General features: G+C 37.0%; 2 protein-coding genes across 3 annotated transcripts in view; one reads left to right on the forward strand and one right to left on the reverse strand.

Annotated features, from left to right (window-relative positions):
• Window positions 1-25,574, forward strand: part of ddx46 (DEAD (Asp-Glu-Ala-Asp) box polypeptide 46) — an 800,847-nt gene that overhangs the window by 158,998 nt on the left and 616,275 nt on the right. The gene's annotated exons all lie outside the window — the stretch shown is intronic.
• vdac1 (voltage-dependent anion channel 1) lies at window positions 1,308-20,815 on the reverse strand. 2 transcript variants are annotated; one of them, NM_001001404.1, is given in 9 exon segments: window positions 1,308-2,008; window positions 2,571-2,628; window positions 3,947-4,097; window positions 7,924-8,151; window positions 8,309-8,361; window positions 9,398-9,550; window positions 11,596-11,645; window positions 13,590-13,659; window positions 20,745-20,815. In NM_001001404.1, coding segments are annotated over 8 exon segments (852 nt in total). In that variant the 5' UTR covers window positions 13,657-13,659; window positions 20,745-20,815; the 3' UTR covers window positions 1,308-1,916.

Genomic DNA, 25,574 nt, shown 5'->3' on the forward strand with positions numbered 1-25,574 from the left:
ATAAAAATATATAAATATTAGTAAATATATGCAATATTTAAAACAAATAAAATAAATATAAAAATAAAAAACAATAAAAAATATAAAAGAATATAAATATTAGTAAATATAACTAATGTATATTTAAAACAAAAAAATTATATGAAAATAAAAATAAATAAAATAAGAATAAATAAAAATACATTTAAAATAGATCCAAAAATATAACATAATTAAAAAAAAAAATATATATATATATATATATATATATATATATATATATATATATATATATATATTGTATATAAAATATAATATAATATAATAAATTATTAAATAAAATATCAAAAAATTAGAAAATTAAAATATTCAAATAAAAAAACAATACATACATATAAATAATATATACATACATATAATATATATATATATAAAATATAATATATATATATATATATATATATATTTTTTTTTTTATGTCATATTTTTGGATCTATTTTAAATTTATTTTTATTTATTATTATTTTATTTATATTTCTCAATTTTTTGTTTTAAATATACATTCGTTATATTTACTAATATTTATATTTTTTTATTTTTTGTTTTTATTTTTATATTTATTTTATTTGTTTTAAATATATTTACTAATATTTATATATTTTTATAATTCTTTTATTGTGTTTATTTATTTCTCACACACATACACAGTTGAAGTCAGAATTATTACCCATTTATTTTTTTTCCCCAATTTCTGTTTAACGGAGCAAATTTTTTCAACACATTTCTAATCATAATAGTGTTAATAACTCATCTCTAATAACTGATTTATTTTCTCTTTGTCATGATGACTGTAAATAATAGTACTCTAGATATTCTTCAAGACACTTCTATACAGCTTAAAGTGACATTTAAAGGCATCACTAGGGTAATTAGGCAAGTCATTGTATAATGATGATTTGTTCTGTAGACTATCCAAAACAAAATATCTTAAAGGGGCTAATAATATTGACCTTTAAATGGTGTTTAAAAACACAATAACTGCTTTTATTCTAGCCGAAATAAAACAAATCAGACTTTCTCCAGAAGAACAAATATTATCAGACACACTGTGAACATTTCCTGCATCTGTTTAACATCATTTGGGAAATATTTAAAAAAGAAAAAAAAAGTCAAAGGGGGCGAATAATTTTGACTTCAACTTAATATATATTTATTACACATTCTATCAGTCTATACCTATAGTTTTCAAAAACATTAATCTTCATAAACAGAATTTACTGCATGCAAAAAGGCAGATTTTCCCACAGAACACAACACACACAGTCCAGTAGGTGTGATACAGGTCGAACGTTTTATTCAACGTAAGGAAGGACTCCATCCTGCTAAATCCACAGCTTCCTAATCCTACATGTAACAATGGAAGACAAGCCTACATCCAGAACTGCACGTCACTCGTGCTCTTCCCGACACACACTTCTGTTTTCAGGAGCTCTGCACGGACGCAGCAGGTAGTATGCAGCGCTAAAACAACGACACACATGTGGATTACTCGCACACACACACCAGACGGAGACATGAGACGCACCCAAACGTGTGGAATCTATCATAAAGAGCTGCAGGCTCTCTTTCTGAAGATCAGGAATGTCAATCTAGTGTTTTCTGACGTAAACTTCCACAAAGAAATGAGCATCTGTAAAGTATGAACACTGAAATAAATAACGCAGAGTGTGTTGAAGACAAAACATCTTATAAACCGGGGAGCGCTCTTCTCTAATAGTGTTTCTCTCTGGGAAAGTGAGCCGCTGCTAATGCATACATGTCTCCAGGTATACCGTGTGTGTTCCTGCTCAGGAGAAATAAGGTGTGTGAGGGTGTGGGGATAGAAAATAAAGTGTGTAATATTAAATGAAGTCAGGATCGGAGCAATCCACAGCTTCTTATGCCTCAAACTCCAGACCCAAACCCATCTTGTGGCCTCCGGCGTTAATGTTCTTGCCATCCAGAAGAGCAGAAAGGGTCAGCTTAATACCTGAAAGCAGAAGAGAGACGTTGGGGAATTAATCCAGCAGGTATTATACTGCAGATATCATATTAGACCTGAAAAAACACAGTGCTGTAGGGGAATTGATCAACTGAATTGCCCGTGGTGTATGAGTGTGTGCATGAGAGAGTATCCCAGTACTGGGTTGCAGCTGGAAGGGCATCCGCTGTGTGAAATATGTTCTGGATAAGTTGGTGGTTCATTCTGCTGTGGCGACCCCTGATGAATAAAGGGACTAAGCTGATTTCCAGCCTAGAAAGTGACCAGCTAAAACCATCAAAACCAGCTTGACCATCCTGGTTTAAGCTGGACATAGCTGGTTTTGGCTGGGCTCCAAGCCTGGCTAGGCTGGTCAAGCTGGTTTTAGCTGGTCATCTCCCAGCTTGTCCAGCTAAAACCAGGCTGGAAATGGCTGGAAACCAGCCTGGAAGTGGCCAAAACCCCTCTAAAACCAGGCTGGTTGACCAGCTAAAACCAGTCAACCATCCTAGGCTGGTTTAAGCTGGATTTTTCAGCAGAGCCCTGTTTAATAATATCTACACACACTTACCAGGCTTCAGAGTTTGAGTGTATCCCAGCCCGACAAGGCTCGAGTTATTCACTTTGGCCTGTAAGACAGACAAAAACAGTGATGTTGAATACAAATATAGTAGATTCCCTTCAATCATGACTTTCCCCAGAGCGTTCAGTGATGAAGCAATATCTAGAGCTGCGGCCTGAAACCACATCATGTAATAACTCGGGGATGTTGAGGTGGTCTGGCAGTGGTATACGTCCTGGGGGGGGTCATCGGTCCAGATTTTGTGGTGACTCAAAATTTGTAGCTGTATTTGCAAAATATGCATCTCTAAAGACTTAGTCCAGGGGTCAGCAATCCTGGTCCTGCAGGGTTTAGCTCCATCTTGACTCAACACACCTGCATGGATGTTTCAAGTATACCCAGTAAAGCTGCTGTCACACTGGGCTTTTCCTCCCATAGACTTCCATTCATACGCACGCAAATGCGTCAGACAGGAAACGCAGGGTCATTTGTCAAGTTTCACAGGTTGCTGCGGTGCAAAGTTCCAGCTTGGTGAACTCTGAGAAATCTCATCACTAGACTGAGACAAATCGAGGATCAAAACATGCAGCAATCGCTCGCTTTTAGTTTTAAAAATGTCTAATAAGCTTGTTTAATCACGGCGCTTTTTGCAGCGCTGCATGACAGAATTTCGCATACTCAAACTCTAATGTGACCGCAGCGTAAGAGCTTGATTAGCTTGTTCAGGTGTGTTTGATTAGGGTTAAAGCTCAAATCTGCAGGACTCCGGCCCTCCAGGAACAGGTTTGGTGAGTAATGACTTCTGTACTGGTCTAACACACTATTATGGAAATATCTCTCCTTTGCAGTTGCTCTACAAATCTGACAGCTTTAAAATAAAATAAGAATAAAAAATAAAATAAAAATGCTGTTATATACATAAACTTCACCTTATTTATTTTTGTGTTATTTATTTATTTCAAAATGCATTGTGATTCTCTCTTGAATGGAGTTTAAGCTCAGTTTTTAACCAGCAGATGGTGCTGTGTGGTGCAGGTGTGGCATAAAAGCCTAGGTGCATTTGGCCACTTACAGTGCAGTACTCAGCCAAACACACACCTCACTCTTATTCATGAGCATTTCAGTGTGCTGATAAATAAATAAATAAATAAATGCAGCACAATATATTGTCTATTGCACTCCTTCATGCTGAGCACTCCATGTATGCATGAATATGGAAATAAATAATAATGGTAGAATAAAAAATACAAATGGTGATAAAAATAGATTTCTTGATTTGACTCTTGATATTATGCTATTAATATAATATTATGATGGTTGATTAGACAAACTAATAAAAGCTGACAGTATCTACAGTAACTTTGATGATGATGATGATCACGCACCGAGAAGGCCGCGTCGCTGTCGATTTGGTATTTGGCTGCAATGCCGAAGCGAGTGTTGCTGTTCCCGGCGGTCCAGGCCAGATTCACCGCCGTCTCCAGATTATCGTTCACCTTCTGGTAGATGGAGCCGCCGAACTCTGTGCCGTCATTCCTGATATTAAACACAACATTCATATTAATTTCTGCAATCACACCAGGGTAACACACAGACATATTAAATAAAGTACAACAACAAGCTAAAAATCTTAATGGTCTTTATTTTAATGCACAAGATTTTTCTAATTAGTTAGATGAACAACTAAATGTCTTTCTACACGCTCATATAAAATTGCATTTAAAAAAATCTGTTAAAACAAAAATAAAACTCAATACTGACTTTTTAATATACATATTTTTAATTTAAATGGTCACAATTCAGAATAAGGTTGTATTATTTAATGTGTTTACTAACATAAACAATGAACAATACATTACAGCATTGTTCACGTCAGTTAACGTTAGTTAATGAAAATAAAGTCATTCATCGTTCATTCGTTCACAGCGAGAATTTGGAACCTAATAATACATTAGTAAATGTCGAACTATGATTAATAAATGCTGTACAAGTATTACTCATGCATGGTTCATGTTAGTAAACACTAACTAATAATGAAACCTTATTGTCAAGCGTTTGAAGTATACTAAAATATACACTAAAAAGATAAATAACAATCAATGCAGAATCCTTTCTCGATTTGATTTATTACCACAGCTTAAGTTGAATTAAAGGTTACCATTAATAATTATTAATTATTGTTATCATTATTATTATCATTATTGTTGTTATTATTATTATTACTATTATTATTATTATTATCATCATTATTATTATTAATAATAATAATAATAATAATAATAATAATAATAATAATAATAATAATAATAATGGTAAGAATAATAAATAAATAATAATAATAATAATAATAATAATAATAATAATAATAATGGTAATAATAATAATAATAAATAATAATAATAATAATAATAATGAAGAGTAATCCATCGATGCACATTATAATATAATACTATAAATTATAATATCAAAATAATATTAAATGTAATATTATCATTATTAATAATAATTATTATTATTATTATAATAATAAAAAATTATAATAATAACAACAATAATAATAATAAAATATTTAATAAGTTATTTTGATAATATAATTCACAGTAATTAACATTGAATTAAAATGATATAATAATCAATAACAATTATTAAAAATAATAGTGTATATTATTAACTGTAGCCATGTTGCCATCTACCTATTTCTTATGTGCATTTTGAAATACTCACATTAAAAAAGTGCTTAAATGAAAAAAAACTGCATTAAAAAAAGCTTCAAGCGCAGCTCATTTATTAAAGAAAAAGAGACCACAGTGGCTTCACCAAACACACTCAACTACACCTCTCTGACTATTATTTGCTCCAGTTTATATCGGGAAGCGATGATTATCTTCTCTTTTGTTTCTCATTGAATGGAAACACTGCTAATAATATGTGTGTGGTGTAGGATATAAGGACTCAGTCCATCTGCGAGTAGCTTTCTTTTTTTACCGTGGGATAAATTAAAAGCACTGATGGAATATTCCCAACAGCACAAACACGGCTTCAGCCTCCCAGACCGGCGTCGCCTGACATAAACAAGCATCAGTGTGCAGCAAAGCTCTTGATAAATCCAATCTCCAGGGAATAAAGCTACACATAAATAACCCTCCTGTCTAACCTTGAGACTGGAAACACAGCAGGTTTGCCTTCAGGACGTCCTACAGATCGGCCAGATCTTATCGTTTGCAATACACCGGTTAAATGATGCCAATTTGGACTTATTGCAATAAGAATAAAACCTATGATTGGTCTGTGCTTTAGTTATTACAGCAGCCGGTTTACAAAATTATTATCTACAAACATACTCTATAGAGTTAAATCAGGACCTTTTATATTTACAAACATAAAATTAAGTTTTACAAAAGAAAAGTAAAGAATTGAGCTCAGTCAAAATGTTAGTAAACGGCAATGTTGATGAATAAAATTTTACAAAAAATATATAAAATTACGATTTTTTTGCGCTGCTTGATTTTTAATTTAAGTTTTATTTTTTGTTTTGTTTTCAAAAAGTTTTTAGTGATTAGTTTTTTTGTCCAATACGTTATTTTTGTTTATTTTATGTTGATTATATGCAAAAAAATAAGACTCTCATTTGCAAGTCAAGTCTTCGTACATGAGGCTCCAGGACTTATATAAGAATCAAATATGGTGGATGTGTTCAGCAAAAGATCTGACTGTGTCACTGCATATCATACAACCTAAAGTCGATATCAGGCTCGGATCGGCTAATCGGGAGGACCGGGAGAATTCCCGGTGGGCCGGTCCGTTTTTTGGCCATGAGGGCCGGTGTCCCTAGCTCCAGAATCTGTTGCTCTCAGCAGTCACACTTTTAAAATTAATTTATTTATTCACTTGACCACAGCCTTCTTATTCATTATTTTACCGCAGCTCTGCTCTTTTTATCTATTTTCTCGCAGCCTGCAGGTTAATGATGATATAACTCAGATGAGTCACCTCTCACTGTACTGCTGTTGTGGTCCAGTGGTTAGCACGTTAAGTTACGACACCACCGACCCAGGTTTGATCCTCGTCTGAGTAATTTTTTTTTTTTTCATTTTTATTGTTAGGACATATAATACTGTTAGGGTTGTTGAACATTAAGTTATAAAGCAGCTGTTTTCTCAAAAAAAGATGTGATAGTGTAATTAGAAACTGAATTGGAAATGACCTTATTTTAATATAGTCAGTCGTGAACTGAGGTGGGCCGGTCTGAGGCTTGAAACTCAAGGAATGAAAAGGAGTCCCACTCCGGCCCTGGTCGATATGACTAAAGCAAATCTCCACTAATATCTTTAAGTAAATGATTTAAAAACATGACTAATAAAATAGTATTGTTCGATTTTATTACATCGTAAAAATCATCGTTAACGCAATACTAATCAATATCATATATTTCCCCCAGTATCGGCCATTCCTTGTACATACACTAGAGCAGCACAACATATTGCAAAATCATCGTTATCGTGATAATAATATATGCAATATACGTGCTGCAGACGGGTGATTAAATCACTTTTTTTCATGCAATGGTTGTTTATTTGAATTTGACCAATCAAATGAAGTCTTATGCTGTGTTCACACCAGACGCGGAATCTGGATCACGGAGGCTTTCAGCGATGCTTCTGACTGAGCCAAGCCCAGTTTGTTGACTTGTTGTCGGTGTCGCCTGGAGGATTTCCCCCGGAACACCATCAACTGGTTCAACGTCACAATCACGCCCCCACAAGAGCAAGCTTCTGATTGGTTAACGCGGCGCGAATGTCCGCTAAAGTTCAGATTTCGAATTCGAGAGATTGGCGCGAAACGCTCGTTAAGCGCGTCAAACGCGCAAACGCTCAATTCGCCTCGCGCGTATCGCGCCATTCCCGCCGCGCCATTCGTGCCTATCGCGCCGCAGGATGTCTATTCGCGCGTTTGCATTGACTTAACATGTAAATCACTCGCGCTTGACGCAAGTTCCGCGTCTGGTGTGTACGTAGCATTAGCCCTGCCTCCACAGTAGGCGGGGCTAAGACTCCACACTGCCACTGGCCGAAAGCTGAAAATAAACCTCTGTGGGCGGAGTCAAGGAGAAGGGGCAAAATAACAACCACTCAGAGTCAGAATATCTGGTCTTCCTCTTTCAGATCTTAAATTAGAAATAATTCAATCTGAAAAATAACTATTTATTCGATTCATTTTAACATCCTTATATAAGTGAATTTGATTTAAAAACATTACTTATAACATCTCCTTTGATTAATGCTATTTTTATATGGTAAGAAACATTGTCCCACTCTATACAACATTGCATATTTCACCGTTATGGCCCGTCCCTCATACGTACACATTGGTGTGGAGCTGGAACTCGTCGGTCTTGTATCCCACAGCGAAGTTGCTCTGTGTGATGCGGTTCCTGCCGGCCTCGAAGGTCATCTGGTACCCGGCGAGCCATCCGTCCAGGCCCAGCACCAGCGCTCCGTGCACCGCCGTCCCGTTGATGTCGTAGTCCACGTCACAGCCCAGGTTAATGTGCTCGCGCTGGTAACTGCTCTTGATCTTACCACTCTTCTTACTGCGGGACACCAGCATGAGCGTCAGAGGACATGCATGCTCAATATTAACACATTAAGTGAATTTAATAAATACAGTTGAAGACTGCTGAATTAATCATTCATTGTTCTGTGAAATTAATTAATTAGTTATAAATAAATAAATGCATAAATTCGTACCCAGTGTTTGGAGAAAAGGAGGAGTCGAATGTAAGCTTCAGCCCTTTGGTCAGCTGAGAGATAAAGCAGATAACGGTGAGTGTCAGGAGTGTCTGCTGTGTACTGGAGCTGCACTATACATCAGTTCAGCATCAGCATCGCAATGTGTAGACATCTGACCCTACGCAAACTTATTTCTGGGAAGACAAACGACCCCAAATACACCAGTAATTGAGCAGCATCTTGGTTCCAGACTAACAAGATTAACATAATGGAATGGCCAGTCCAGTGTCCAGACCTTAACCCAATAGAAAACGTGTAACCTGACATCAAAAATGCGGTTTCTGAAGCAAAATCAAGAAATGCAGAGGAATTATGGTCTAGATCAGGGGTCAACAATCTCGTTTATGGAGGTCCGGTGTCCCTGCAGGGTTTAGCTCCAACTTGCCTCAACACACCTGCCTGAGTGTTTAAAGTCTACCTAGTAAGAGCTTGATCAGCTTGTTCAGGTGTGTTTGATTAGAGTTGGAGCTAAAATCAGCAGGACACCGGCCCTCCAGGAACAAGTTTGGTGATCCTTGGTCTAGTACAATCATCCTGAGCTGGTAGACCTGTTAGAAGGTGTCAGAAATGGGCAGTTCTCTGAACCCATGGTTATACAACTAAATATCAGTTCAGTGATTTACTAGGAAGCTAAATCTTCTATCATTTCGCAGTTAATATAGTACATTTTGTCACTTTCTGTAAAGTAATAATACATTTAACCATTATTTTCCCAGTGTTCCCAATGCGTTTGTCTGTATTGCTATTACTTTGAACAATTGTATGTATAGTAAATAAAACAAAATGATTAAAAAATAAAATTAAAATGAATCAAAATTAAAACAAAAGTAAATAAAAATGAAAATAAAATAAAAATGAATAAATGAAAATTAAAATACAATTTTTAAAAAGTGAAATTAAATAAATATTTTTTTAAATAAATAGAAATAAAAATAAAAACAATAATAATTAAATACAATAAATAATTTGCAGAAAAACTAGATATCGAAGAGTCATGTTTTTCCATCATTGTGCAGCCCTGGTGTGTTTGGGTGCTCTCGGTCTGACCTGGTCCTCCAGGGTGATCTCTGTGCCCAGAGTGTTGTCCGTGTTCCACTTCTCAGTGAAGGTCAGGCCGTGTTCAGCCCACTTGTACTTGGTCTCCAGAGTTCCTGCTACTTTACTGGTCTCTGTGTTGGCCGAGCCGGAGCTCTTGAACTCCTGCAGTAAAATAAAGGAGCAGATGATCTCAATCAGAAACATGAGTGCAACACACACACACACACACACACACACACACACGCTATACTATATATATACACTTTCTGCTGCAATAAATAGGATTGACCCCAGTGGTTGAGTTGGGCATTGCAGTCCAAATTCAAAATATTGGAAAGGGTTTTTTCCCACCAGGGGTCTGTTCTTCGTACCTCGCTTAAATGATCTAAGATGATTTGGCAGATCCTGGATCCTTTAATCTTGATAACTGATCTCCGGCTAATTTGGTTCTTCAAAAAAGTTCGCAAATCAGATTAGAATGTCTGGATAAACTGATCTGAGATCGCTGTGTGTGTTGTGAAGGACAGATCTATCAATCCTCGAAATCATGATCAGCAATGCAGCGATTGGCTGACGGCACAGCAGCGTAATGACATCATCTGATTAATATTCAATTATCCATGCAAGCAAAATTACATCAAATTAGCAGTAAACCGTTTGTTATACATGACACGCAATAACCTTCCACATTTGTTGTGAGCTGCAGGCTTTACACTTTCATGTGTCAAGAGTATTCATCATGTATTTCAATTTTATTATAGTAGCCGTTTTTTAATCGGTGTAAAGAAAAACCGTTTTCATATTGGTAAAGGCGTCTGCAACTTTAGTGAAGCATCAAATCACTGGCATATTACTGTCAAAACATGTTTATGACTGCATAAATGTATTATTGGTTTTAAAAAAAAGTCACATATTCTGCATTTCTAATATACACAATTTGTACTAAAGCGATCTAAAAAGTTCATATCAATAAGTTTTCTCTTTGCACCACCAGGTGGCAGTCTTTATACTTTCATTTCGAGGGTGCAGATTGAAGTTTTATTAATATGTATAACTTTATTTTATTAATGACTATAACTTTATATATATATAGTTAAAAATATATGTACAATTTTCCCAAGTGTATATCACTACTACTGTAAGAAAATATCAGAATTCGGAACATACTTTCTGTATTATCTTTGCTTGAACTGAGCCGATCTAATCCTGTTTATATGAATTGAACCTGCTCCCGATCAGGTTTGACCTAGCAGAACTGTTGCTATGACAACAACTCTCGGATCAGCTTTGAAGAACGAAACGATCCTGGATCATGTCAAATCGTCAATATCCAAATCCAGCTAACTGAGTAATCCACATACGAAGAACGGACCCCAGGATTGATTTTCAGATGAACAAGTGTGTTTATTTAGCATGCTTCATAATATAAAACACCACAATATGTTAGCAGACAAACAATGTACATATAGCAGATTTCACTTCACACCAAGCATGAAAGAGTTTAAAAGACATCTAATAGACATGACTTACTGGATAAAACAAATTTGGGCTGTCAGTGAAAATTAGGGATATACAGATCCAATACTCAGTTCACAAATTGGCCTTGATGCTGAAATTTACGTTAAAGCCAAAGTTCAATTAAAAATGTACATTCTGTCATGATTTACTCATTTATATCCAAACCTGTTCGAGTTTTTGTTGAACACAAATGAAGATACTCTGAAGAATGCTGGAAAAAACCTACTCCGACAAACATAGTATGCTTTGTTCCTACTCTGGATGTCGATGGCTGCTTTTTCCAGCATTCTTCAGAGTATCTTCATTTGTGTTCAACAGAAAAAATTAACTTTTAGATGTAATTAATTTTTATTTAATGCCATGTCAGCTATTAAGGCTATTTTCATGGCAGGAACATTTCAATACAATTTAAAAAATAAACAAACAAAGGAATACATAAATTAAATAGGATTTTTAGTGTTAATACATGATAAAAAATTTGCTAAAAATGTCCTTAAGAGAGTTCATTTCATAAAAAAAAGTCTGCTGCAATCATTAAAGCAGGACAGTCCTTTAGGTTCAGAACCACTTGAGCGTGAATAAATGATGAAATGTTAATTTCTTGTGTGAACTGTCCTATTAAGCTGAGCAGAGAGGCAGTGTAGCTGACTGTGTTCATGATGAGGGGAGGAAATCCAGCGGCTACTCACCAGTCCATTCTCTGACCTCGTTTTCAAGTCCAGTTTAATGAGACCGAATCCTGCACATGACAGAGAGACCAACATCAGTGACACACACAACAACACGCATCCTTCATGGCTTTGCATTTACAGTTCATATTTAGCACATTAAGTATTTATTTAGGTTTGTTTTCTCCCTAAAAGCATGCTCACTGGACATCAGACTTGGAGTGTGGCACGAGAACGTCCTCATTGCATTTTAACACATTGAACGTTACAACTGGAATTTATAAACAACATAACTGATATTTCCCCATAGTCATTTTATTATGCTTTAAGCACATTATAGATAAATAATTTGATCATTTCACATCATTTATAAATGTTTGTGAGATTGTCTGTACCGGTCTATGTTTAACTAATGACTAAATATTAACGGGGAATAGTTTCTATTAAATATAGATCCCTGGTTTGTCATTATGTTTAATGATTTGCTTCACAAGATTCTTGTTCTGAGCTTCAGAGTGTCTATTAAGGGTGGATAGTATTCATTGATGCTCCCTGATGTTCACAGCACATCTTTTTAGAGCACAAATCATTCCAGTGCAATTTTTATACGCCCTTCATTCACCAACTTCCCTCTGTTTCGTTCCCTAAACCCTTACGCCCTATCCACACGGGGCTTCAGCGTCAACGCTTGACTGAAGGCGTGTCTGAAGTTGGGGCTGAAGCGATCGTCATAGCAGCGTCAGCCAATGAAATTCAGTCAGCAATATGCCACTGTCTGAGCTGGTGTATTTGCATACAGCGATCTGATTGGCTGACGCTTCCGTCGGCGCTTGCAAAGTTGAGCTAGTCCCTACTTCTGCAGCGAGCAACACCTCTGAAGCGGCGCTGACGAATCCACAATGCAGTTAGGCAATTTCTGACGTCACCCATTCAAAGTGAATGGGAAGCGTTGATGCTGACGCCCCGTGTGAATGGGGCGTTAAGCACTACACTGATGTGACATCACAATTGCATTCTGGGACATATAGGTGCTGGAATGGACATATGAAGCACACTCAAAATGTCCATGTACACTTCCCTCATTCACTTTATGAAGTGGAGCACACTTCAAAAATGCCTTTGGGGATTCCCCCAAAGGGGATTCAGTCTTTATCTGGGTCACGGCACCAAACTGATGGAAATAAGTCATTTCAGTCTCTATCGGGTCACGGCACCAAACTGTTGGAAATGAGGGATTTCAGTCTCTATCTGGGTCACGGCACCACAACTGTCGGTAATTTATGATTTCAGTCTCTATCGGGTCACGGCACTAAACTGCTGGAAATGTGTGATTTCAGTGTCTATCTGGGTCATTTCAGTCTTTATCTGGGTCATGGCACCACAACTGTCGGTAATTTATCATTTCAGTCTCTATTCGGGTCACGGCACCAAAATGGTTGGGAATATGTTATTTCAGTCTCTGTCCGGGTCATGGCACTAAAACTGTTGGTAATTAATGATTTCAGTCTCTGTCCGGGTCACGGCACCAAAATGGTTAAAAATCAGTGATTTCAGTCTCTATCTGGGTCATTTCAGTCTTTATCTGGGTCACGGCAACACAACTGCTGTGTACTGAAGAAGAGATAGACCGGGAGACATTCAGGTATGTTCAAAGCTAAATCCTTTATTGAGAACTCGCCATTGTTGTGTTCATCATCAAAAACCTGAACTAGAGCAGCATGGCGCTCACTTAAATATTTAATTTAGGAGCATTGCCTATTAGTAGAAACAAAAAACTGGCATGACAATTCTAGCTGAAAATCTTGTCTCATGGTGTTGAATAGATGCTGAGGATATATTCTCAGAATGCACCTTACAATGTCCAAAACACTATTTATATATTATTGTTCATTTGAGTTAATTTGTAGACCCACAAGACACTCAAAGTGGCTGATGCCCTGATCAGTGCACTGACTATTGAACAAGAGAGTGGATCAAGACGCAGCCATTGATCTCTCAGCAGAAAGTGTGCTTACCATATCCTTTGGTGAAGATGTCTCTGGCAGATTTGCCCAGATCCACATATGTGGGAGGAACAGCCATAGTCTGAGAGAGAATAAAGAAGGAACTTTACATTACACACTTCAGAGCAAAACAGGAGGAAAGGATAAGTTGTTTATAATCTAATGTTGTTTAGAAGTCTTGCATGTGATTTCAGACCGGAAATTAAAAGCAGCGGTGAACAATATCGAGACTGTATTGCTCATAATGGTGCATTATTATAATTAATCTGTATTCCCCTATGCAAATTCTGCTTTGCATTTTATTGAACGCCAAAATCTGAAAGCGAGAACATAAAACCAAATGCACATCAATCATTAGCACTATTTCACCGACTGTGAGCAATGTTGTACTTAAACATGCCACAATGATTTCCCCATTTAGAATTTGCAAAGATTATTTTTCTGCCTTTATATTATTAATGCCTCGTTTCCACTGACTAGTACAGTACGGTTCAGGTCAGTACCGGTCATCTTTATCAGGCTTGCGTTTCCACTACCAAGGGTACCCTTTTGGTGGGCGTGGTGTATGACAAAGTTTCAGTCGCATCATTCTCGCTTGAGGAAATGCCTGCAGTAAAGCTGTACGGGTCGTTCACAAATATTATAAAAAGCGATTCTCACAAAACAGATGCTTTACACACATCAATGATTCTGTATAAATGTTCATTACTAACAGGATTTGATTATAACTGCAGATCAATGACAGTGTGAAATAGCCTGCTGTAAGGTCTGCGATTATATAAAATAAACAAATGAACATATATGAACACAAACAGACCACTACAGTCCCCGATGTGTTACCAATTACAGAAAAACTACACACAGCAGACATTTCGTCCCTATTTAGGTTCAAAACAACAACAGCCTGGTTTAGGCTGGACATAGCTGGTTTTGGCTGGATTCCCAGCCTGACTAGGCTGGTCAAGCTGGTTTTAGCTGGTCATCTCCCAGCCTGATAGAGGTAAAGTTGGTTTTATATTTGCATATTTGTTCATGTAGAAGTCTCAATACTGTTTACCATGTTACTTTCAATGTTGGATCGGAATTAGCATGCAAGTATGACTTCTAAACAACATTATCACTATCTAACTGACAGTAAACAATGCTGTATTTTGATAATCAAAGGCTGCTAATATGGTTTCCAATTTATAATTTGCAAATAATACTTTTCTGAAGTTATATTATTAAGGGGAAAGTCTAAATATTCGAATATAAAACCAATTTTACCTTTATCCCAGCCTGACCAGCTAAGACCAGGCTAGAAACCAGCCTGGAAGTGGCCAAAACCACTCTAAAGCCAGACTGGTCAACCAGCTAAAACCAGCCAACCAGCCTAGGCTGGTTTAAGCTGTTTTTTCAGCAGGGTACACTAAAGCTAACCAGCTCCAAATGATAACTGCTATAACAATGACTATCTTCTTCTTCTTCTTCTGGTGTTTTATGGCGGTTTGGCAAACCAACAAAAATAGGTGCATTACCGCCACCTACTGATCTGGAGTGTGGATTGTACATAATTGGAGTAGATGGAAAACACTTATATATACATTAAATTACTATATTAAATTATATATTAAAAAAAAAAAAAAAAAAAAACAACACTAAATTCTATGCATTATTCCTATATTTCCCAAATATTTAATTAATATCTCATGAATTTTTGATTGTCTAAGCCCGTTTCCTAGCAATACTTTCAAAGAAATTACCTTATCTTCCAGCTGTCCTAATTCTTGTATTAAATCAAACCTCTCTCTTTCATAAGCTGGGCATTCTAAAATTATATGATTGACTGTTTCCAACTCTCCACAATTATCACACTTCCCTGATTCATGCTTTCCTATTTTATACAAGCTGTAATTTAATGACGTATGGCCTATCCTTAGTCTTGTTATGATGACATCTTTCCTTCGATATCCGTATCTTTTCCTCCCGTTTCCTACAAATTCCTGAATCTGATATAAATGTCTTCCTTTGGTCTCCTTGTTCCACACCTGTTGCCATTTCTTATATATTTCGACTGCAATCATTCTTTTAAATTCTGTTTTACTTAATGCTAATTTAATTTCTATTTGCTCATTATTTAAAGCTTTTTTTGCTAGCATATCAGCTTCCTCATTCCCATCTACCCCCACATGTGCCGGTACCCAGAGAAATGAAACCATTATTCTTAACTGCCTAATTGTGAATAAATTTTGTAAAATTTCAAATACTAAATCTTGTCTAGCTTCAGATTTGGCACTTTGAAGGCTTTTAAGTGCAGCCATTGAGTCTGAACAAATTACTGCTTTTTCTGGTTGGACTTCTTCAATCCATTGAAGTGCTATAATAATAGCTAATAATTCAGAGGTAAACACTGACACGTGATCTGATAATCTCTTTGCAATTTTGATGTTAAATTGTGGAATATATACAGCAGCAGCAGTTCTTCCACACTTAGGTTCCTTCGACCCATCTGTAAAGATTTGTAATACAGAATAATAATTCTGTTGGATATATTCTTGAACTAATAATTTAGTTGGAATAATTATCTCCTTGTTTTGAATTCTTTCATGAATTTGCAGATCTACTACTGGCATAGGAAACACCCATGGGGGAATTGTTGGTATAACGACAGATGGAGCAACTTCCAGATCTTTCCATTCTAAACTGTTTATTTCCTTTCTTACTACCCAACCAAAACTTGCTATTTCTTTGTACACATACTCCCAGCAATCTTTTAAAAGACATCTAACAGGATGGTTTTCCAAATGACCTTTTATTCCTATCCAATATCTCATTCTCAGCTGAGACATTCGATGTTCTAATGGCATCTCTCCCATTTCAACTTGTAATGATGCCACTGGAGAGGATCTAAAAGCACCACAACATATCCTCAGAGCTTGATTTTGTATGACCTCTATTTTTTTAATCAATGTTTTATTAGTAGAACTATACACCATACACCCATAGTCAATGTTTGACCTTATCACAGCATTATAAATTCTTTTTAATGCTGTACTACTGGCACCCCACTCAACTCCAGCCAAACACCTTAATACATTTATTCCTTTTTTACATTTTTCAATTAATTTCTCAATATGAATTTTAAATGTTAATTTATTATCCATCCATAAACCTAAAAATCTGATTACATTTACTTGCCCTAACCGCGTTTCATACATTTTGATGTTTAATACTGGATTGCTTTTTTTTTTCGAGAAGCATATTACTTGCGTTTTTTCAACAGAAAACCGAAAGCCCCATTTATTAGCCCAACTCTCAACTTTATTCACTGCTATTTGCATTTTATTTTCTACAAATGTTACATTTCGTCCTCTTTTCCATATCGCTCCATCATCCGCGTACAGTGATCTTCCTATTCCTGATTCTATATTTTGAAAGATGTCATTTATCATTATGTTAAACAGAATTGGGCTACTCACACTTCCTTGAGGTGTGCCGTTCTCAATTGGAAGAATCTTAGACAATGCAGTCCCTACTCTTACTTGAATCGTTCTACCAAATAAAAAACTCAGAATCCAATTGTACATTCTCCCATCTATTCCCATGTTTTCCAATTTTAAGAGAAGACCTTCTTTCCACAACATATCATAAGCTTTTTCCACATCGAAAAACACTCCCACAAGTACCTCTTTCCCTATTTGTGCCTTTCGAATTTCATTTTCTAAACACAAGATTGAGTCCATTGTGTTTCTTCCTTTTCTGAATCCGCTTTGACATGCTGAAAAAATGTTTCTACTTTCTAATACAAAAACCAATCTATCCATAACCATCCGTTCCATAATTTTGCATAAATTTGATGTCAGTGCAATAGGTCTATAACTAGTTGGCTGAGAATGATCTTTTCCAGGTTTGGCTATTGGCACTATAACCCCATGTTTCCAATCTACTGGCAAACTTCCTTTCACCCAAATTTTGTTAAACAAAATCAAAATGGTGTTCAAAGATACATCTGACAGATGTTTAATCATCTCATAACATATGTCATCTTTTCCCGGAGAAGTATGTTTAACCCCTGAAATAGCTCTTTTTAACTCATATAATGTGAACTCTGAGTCTAATAAACTTCCTGATGTATCCTTCTTTTCATATATATGAGATTTTTCCCTAATTTTCTGTTCCCTGATTTTTCTCATGTTATCTGAAATATTTTCATTACTATGAATTTTTGCAAATGATTCCACCAACATTTCTGCTTTATCATCATTATTAACTGCTATTTTTCCATTACTAATTAAAACAGGAATGTTATTATTTTTCTGAATTCCTCCCATCCTTCTGATCATATTCCAAACTTCATTAATTTCAATTTCCTCCCCTATTCTATTACAGAATTCTCTCCAGTAAAGTCTTTTTGCTTTTCTTATTTCTCTCCTAACTATTGCCTGAGCTTTCTTATAATTAATAAAATCCTTGAACAATACTGATCTCCTGGCTTTCTTCATTGCTTTATTTCTCTCCCTAACTGCATTACTACATTCTTTATTCCACCACGGAACTGCTTTTTTATTGTTTACATTTTTCTTTTTACCAATAACTTCCTCTGCAGTTTTTCTTAATATTTCACTTATTTTTTCATTTAACTCTTCTATGTTATCATTGTCATTGACCATTTCCCACATTTTATCATGACATACATCTCTAAAGAGCTCCCAGTTAGCATCGTTAAATTTCCATCTTAAAATTCTCTCTATCGGAGTGTTGATGATGTCCACCCCAATTTTACACCATATTGGATAGTGATCACTTCCCAAGGTACTGTGTTTATATATTTTCCACTCACATTTCCTAGCTAATTCTCCTGTCACAAGGGTAATATCTAAAACTGATTTACGTCCCTGAGACAAATCAACTCTTGTGTAACACCCATTATTCATACATACTAATTGTCCCCAATCTAACATTTCTTCCACTATCAATCCGTTACTGTCCGATTTATCACTTCCCCATAAAGTATTGTGAGCATTAAAATCACCACACCATACTACTTTCTGACTAATGTTACCTCTTATGACTTCTAATTTTTCTTTACATAATTTTTCACATGGATTGTAAAAATTTATTACCTTAATATTACAACACCCTTCCCAAACTTCTATTGAAACCACCTCCTGATCCACCACCACCTCAACATTCCTATATCCTACACCTTGTTTAATAAAAGTAGCAACTCCACCTCCATTACCTTGTTTTCTATCCTTCCGAGTAACCACATACCCTTGTAGTACAAAATCTAACTGTGGTTTAAGCCATGTTTCCTGTACACATATTATATCTGGTTTGTTTTCTAAATTGGAAATTACTTTTTTAAATTCTTGCCCATTAGCTATTAAGCTTCTCGCGTTCCACTGTAATATTAATAACATTATTAAGGGCCACCACATACTTGCTGAGAGGATGGAATCTGCATCTTTAATTTCTCATTTATCAAATCCACTGAGATACCCTCAATCTCTAGATACTTTTCTGCTGCTTTAATTATTATTCTGATTCTCTCAGTCCTACTTTCTGTCTGAGCTGAACAGTTCACTACTTCAGCCATAAAAGTAATAAATGCAGCATTTCCCTTGATCTCTAATCTCTCTTTCTTATTTTCTTTATCCATTTCCGACTTCTGTTGAATGATTTCTTTGCTTTTGTTACCTATTTCTACATTCTTTCCAACTTTTTTTAAGGCCTCTGAGTATGACATTCCTTCTTGAATTCTAACATTTTGTACTTGAGCCGCATGTTTCCTCACTTTGCATCCTCCATATCCCGCACTGTGCTCTCCTCCACAGTTACAACATTTGGGACTAACTCCTTGACCACATTTACCATACTCATGCTCCCCTCCGCATTTAGCACATCTCTGCTTGCCTCTGCATACTGCTGCCACATGTCCATATTTTTGGCATTTATAACACCTTAAAGGGGGAGGTACATAAAGCCTCACAGAATAACTCACAAATCCCAGATATACTTTACTTGGCAGTTTGTCTTCATTAAAGTGAATCATTACTGAAAGACTATCTCCCCTTTCACCATTTCTGGTGCATTTAAGTCTTTTCACATCCATTACAGCTGCACCTGTAAGACCTCGTTTGATTTTTTCAACTGTAACATCGGTAGGGATGCCAGTGATTACTCCTTTAACCCATTTCTTTTCTTCTTGTACATTACAAGTCACCTTTTGCCCCATGATAGATTTAATTTCTACAGCCTTTTTTTGTTGTCTGCTGTCCTTACAGTATATTAACAGCCTGCCGTCTCTCAATTTTTTAACACTTTCTACCAATCCTATCTCTTCCTTGATTGTTTTAGACATCTTCAGCGGATTGATAAAGCTAAATGAACCACAATCGAGTTTCATCACTACCTTAAACTCTTCTTTCCTTCGTCTTGTCTGATGCATTCCGTTCTCACTGTCAGTCTCAGATGTATTACTCCAGCTTCTGTTTCTTTTCCGTTTTTCTACTGTAATCCATTCATTTTTCGAATTTCCCACTTCATCTGCGTCCGACATTTCTTCCTCCATTTCCGGAATGCTTCCGGAATCTAAGCTACCTCCTACCATGCACTCTCCAGTCACAGATCAGCTGTTGCCAAACCGCCCGCTTCCGCGCACTCCCTGAACTCTCACGTCCTATGTGAAGGATCGTTCACTTGTCCCGCCAACAATGACTATCCCTGACACACACATTATTCATTCACGCGAATATCTCTACACACACGCGCGCGCAAACGTGCAGAGATGACCAGGGGCAGCCAGTGCGCATGCCCGCGGCTCAATGGCGCAGCTTTAGGCCACTGCTGTATCAGAGGACGAGCACAAAATCACTCAATATACAGAACATTTCTCCCTCAACGCGATCTCAATGATCAGCTCCTGCACTCAGAGTGTAAATGCAGCGGATGAACTCAATAAAAGTCCTCTGACAGATAACCGATGGACGGGCGCGTGCATTTCAGCAGGCCGTGCTCTCCTCAGTGATGCTCACCCAGATATATACACACAAATATAGATCTGCATGTGTATATACATCTGTATGAGTGATAAACTGCTCTTCAGGTTCACTGTATGAGCAGAATAAGCCTTCACTCTGCTGCAGATTCAGTGTAATGCTGGATAAAGTGTAGATGTGGACTCACCTCTGTGTGGATGGAGAGGACAGCAGCTCAGCCGACAGTGGAGAGGAGAGACGTGCGCGCGCACACGCCGGAGTGACGCAAGAGCGCCGCGCACGCAGACACTGCGTCATCACGGCAGATTCACAGCAGCTGAGCATCATCATTGTAAGCAAAATATATATTAAAAAGGTTTTTGGTTTGTGTTATGAGCTCAATTTCTCCCCCATAAAGCAGTTTTGTGGAATAATTCTCATAATACTGTTAACCAGAAATCTCTCTATCTGCAAAACTGGACAGATTAAGGTATTTTTTCTTTTCTGATATTTTAGACCAATCAGCTAATTTACTATCTTGCAAAAATGTTATGGAATGATTGTCATCCCCTATTAAATTTAAATTATATAACCCCGTAACAAAAGCCATTCCCTCTGGTTTGCTAATGCTAATTTGAAGTCAAATGTCCTCATATAGAACTAATAGAACTGATCCTGTACTATACTTAAACGGAGTAAACTTTTGTAGTAAAAAAATGTTCAAACAAAGTTATTAGATAAATATTTTTTTTAAACAGAGCCTTAATTTAATTTATTTATTTATTTAGTTATTTATTTATTTTTGGAGTGTTTGTTTTGGGGGTGATGCAGTGGCGCAGTAGGTAGAGCTGTCACCTCACAGCAAAATGTTCACTGGTTCGAGCCTTGGCTCAGTTGGCGTTTCTGTGTGGAGTTTGCATGTTCTCCCTGCGTTCGTGTGGGTTTCCTCCGGGTGCTCCGGTTTCCCCCACAGTCCAAACACATGCAGTACAGGTGAATTGGGTAGGCTAAATTGTCCGTAGTGTATGAATGTGTGTGTGAGTGGATGTTTCGGCTGGAAGGGCATCCGCTGCGTAAAAACTTGATAAGTGGATAAGTTGGTGGTTCATTCCACTGTGGCTACCCCGGATTAATAAAGGGACTAAGCCGACAAGAAAATGAATGAATGAATGTTTGTTTGTTTTGAAGATATTGTGTGAGAAAAAAAGGTTAGTTGAATGCTTTTCGTCTGCATATGTAATACACATAGGGAACTACATTAACAAATTTACACAATGCAGACTGATGGAAATTGTTCATTCTGTATAATTTTTATGAATGTCAGCATTCAAAGTTTTGGAAAGACTTATCATTATATGTCCAAAAACTCAGGTTTTAGATGTAATTTGACCCCCAAATATGTTACTTTTTATTTTGCTTCAAACAATTTATCTGTGGAATTTATAATAAATATTTAGATTTTATTTGGTAAATTCATTAATGCAGATTGAATAACTTTAAACCTTGTTTAAAGGATTCTATTAGAGATTTTCATTTGTATACTCGCTCCAATATATTAAAAATGTCAAGATACATTTATAGTAGCAAAGGAAAAGGAGCTGAAGTTAACTGAATAGTAAACTTGCAGTCAAGTGGGTGGGTTACGTTATAATAATTTTGCAAAGGTTTCTATGTTGAAGCTGTGTTTTTATTTATTTTATGTAATTTATATTTTAGTTTATTTTATGCTGTTAGTTACTTTTGTATTTTTTGGATGTCGTGTTTAAGTTGTATATTTGGTTTTGGTTTGTAAATTTACATTTATGCATGTACAATTTTGTGACTAATATAAGAATATTAAGAACTTTAAGTAAAGGCTCTGTTTTGCAATTAACAAAACCAAACAAAACATTTTCCCACAGTAAATGAAAGTCTTTATCAACATTCTCAATGACAAAAGGGGAAAAACCTTTCCAAAGCAAAATAGAACAACTGCATTGCAGAATAAATGAGCCATGGGGTGTGGAGGAGCAGGAGTGCCAGTTAGAAATAAGATGAAGGTCAAATTTAATAATTCAAGCATAAAAAGTAAATAAATCACAATTAAAATCAACAAATAATGGACCAACAAACACAGTGTTGCTTACAAAAGGAGCAGTTTGTGTTGAAATCTGTTTTGTATTTTATTAAGAGTACAGACTGGATGTGTACGATGGATAATTCTCAATGTTTTTATCATATATGTGTAACCCCCGCCGGTTCTATATCACCCAACCTGCTCCGACCTGGTATCGAACCGGCGACCAACCGCATGGCTGTCGGCTGCTCTAACAAGGAGGCTAAAGACCATAGCCTCTAGCTACTGTCGCTAGAGCACCTTTAGAGGTCAGAGGAGTGAGGTTCACCTGCACAGCATTTACTAGCTGTCCTCCGTTACATTTGTAATTAAGCAGCTATTTTAAAATCAGCCATATTGTTTCCAGTGAACATCAGGAGCAAAAGAGTTCCAATAAAAATAACATTGAAACTATTTCTTACTCTGTTACAGAAAATTAGAGAGGGGTCTGGCTGCAGACCTGGTCCAGATGCAATCTGGGCTGCATCCAGTGCTTTTTAAAGGGCTCGCCTAACCCCACCCCTAACCCTCCTCCTCACAGTGATGTCACTCGCTCCATTTGAGTGCATTGTGTCTGGCATTGCATCGCTGAGTGATGCGATGTCAGCTCGCATCATAAAGGCTGCATCCAGATACTATTACACTTTTATATTCGTTAATGTGCGATGATGTATATACCCCTTCTGTATATCTTATTTATTTATTTATTTATTTGTTTTCATTTCAACCCAGTCTCATTCTGAAAACATACCTCTATATACATTTCTGGAGAGCACCGAATTCGTTCCAGGAGCTACATTTTTTTGCTTATTTTTTTTTTTTTTGCATTTGTTTTCGTGAAACCACCAGTATAAGGGTGTACCCACACTATGAACCGTGCCCATGCCTGTCTCCCGGATAGTTTAAGAAGTGTGAGTGTGCTGAATCGGGCTCAGGCACGGTTCACTTGGCCGGCCCTGGCCCGGTTGGAAGAGATGTGCCAGAGCGTGGTTCTCTTGGGCTTTGGTGCGGTACGCTTGTGTGTGAGTGCAAAGCGCGCCTGAGCCCGAAACTGAAAGCGAGACTCTAGGGACTGCTTCATATGGATTTATTAATCATTCTTACTGTTCAATGAACACAAATTGTCGTAGTTTATTAAAGACGTAAACCCCTCTCTGCACCATAGCTGCGCCTTCAGCAGACCTCCTCATTCCTGCAGCAGCAGGACTTCATGATTGTTTATGTGACGAGCAGCTCACAGTGGCATATTTGTGCTAAACCTCCAGACCAAGTTTATGTTAGTCTGTCGAGTCAGTAACAAACGGCACAGTATGGAATGACTAATCATATGAATAACAGCGTAAATACTCGGTTTATACACGTTCAACGCCTATAAGTGGTCATGATGTGTTTATGTCTGGTCTGAAAACACACATGCTCTCTCTCGCTCACCCAAACACCCCCACAAAATCACACAATGTGTGTGTGTGTGTGTGTGTGTGTGTGTGTGTGTGTGTGTGTGCGTGTGTGTGTGTGTGTGATGGTGAAAATAGCATTTTGGCGCCACTGTAAGGCTGAATCTTGTAAGGGGAGGAGCTGATGATGAAGAGGAGGAGCTGATGATTAAGGGGAGGAGCTGATGATGAAGAGGAGGAGCTGATGATTAAGGGGAGGAGCTGATGGTGAAGGGGAGGAGCTAATGATTAAGGGGAGGAGCTGATGATGAAGGGGAGGAGCTGATGATAAAGAGTAGAAGCTGTTGATGAAGAGGAGGAGCTGATCACTAAGGGGAGGTGCTGATTATGAAGAGGAGGTGCTGATGATTAAGGGGAGGAGCTGATGATGAAGAGGAGGAGCTGATGATTAAGGGGAGGAGCTGATGATGAAGAGGAGGAGCTAATGATTAAGGGGAGGAGCTGTTGATTAAGGAGAGAAGCTGTTGATGAAGAGGAGGAGCTAATGATGAAGAGGAGGAGCTACTGATGGAAAGGAGCTGATGATGAAGGGGAGGAGCTGATGATAAAGAGGAGGAGCTGATGATGAAGAGGAGGAGCTGCTGATTAAGGGGAGGAGCTGGTGGTGAAGGGGAGGAGCAGTTGATGAAGAGGTGGAGCTGATGATGAAGAGGAGTAGCTGAGTATTAAGGGAAGGAGCTGATGATGTAGGGGAGGGGCTGATTAAGGGGAGGAGCTGGTGGTTAAAGGGAGGAGCTGTTGGTGTAGAGGAGGAGTTAATGATGAAGGGGAGGAGCTGATTGATGAAGAAGGGTAGGAGCTGATGATAAAGGGAGGGGCTGATGATGAAGGGGAGGAGCTACAAGGGGATTTCTTTTTATTTCCATTCGACATGGATTTCTCATTTATATTAATTACTGATTACAGATTATAATAATGTTTATGTGCAAGTACGATGACTTTAAAATACAAAGTATTTAATTATTTAGATTTCAGATTTTAATTTCTTTAATATAACAGAATATTCAGTTACTGTACTTGAGGAAAGGTTTTTAAAAGCCAATAGCATTTCTAAATAACTGCAGCGTTTCTTTTTGTCATTATGAGTGTTGTCCAGAAGAGGGCAGTGTTTTAAATCAAACACGTCAACATTCAGTCCAAGCAAAGTCTTGTAAAGTTCTGTAAATCCTCCTGTTAAATCCTTGCAATGTTATTTTTTTATTTAAAAAGCCCCATGGATTATTATGCATTCATTTTAATGCTTTAGAAGCACTGTGTGTGATGTGTGGACAACATTAATGTATGCTACGAATGTTAGGCGCTGTGTTGTTGTAATGAGTTATATATATGATTGAAGACATCCTTCATCCTCCTGTGCGAGTTTTCTTTTTCCAATATTTCCCAAATGATGTTGAACAGATTCAGGAATGTTTCAGAGTGTTTCCTCTAATATTTGTTCTTCTGGAGAAAGTCTTGTTTGTTTAATTTCTTCTAGAATAAAAGCAGTTTT

This window comes from Danio rerio, chromosome 21 (genome assembly GCF_052040795.2).
Source record: "Danio rerio strain M-AB ecotype USA chromosome 21, GRCz13ab, whole genome shotgun sequence".
Classification (NCBI taxonomy): domain Eukaryota; kingdom Metazoa; phylum Chordata; class Actinopteri; order Cypriniformes; family Danionidae; genus Danio; species Danio rerio.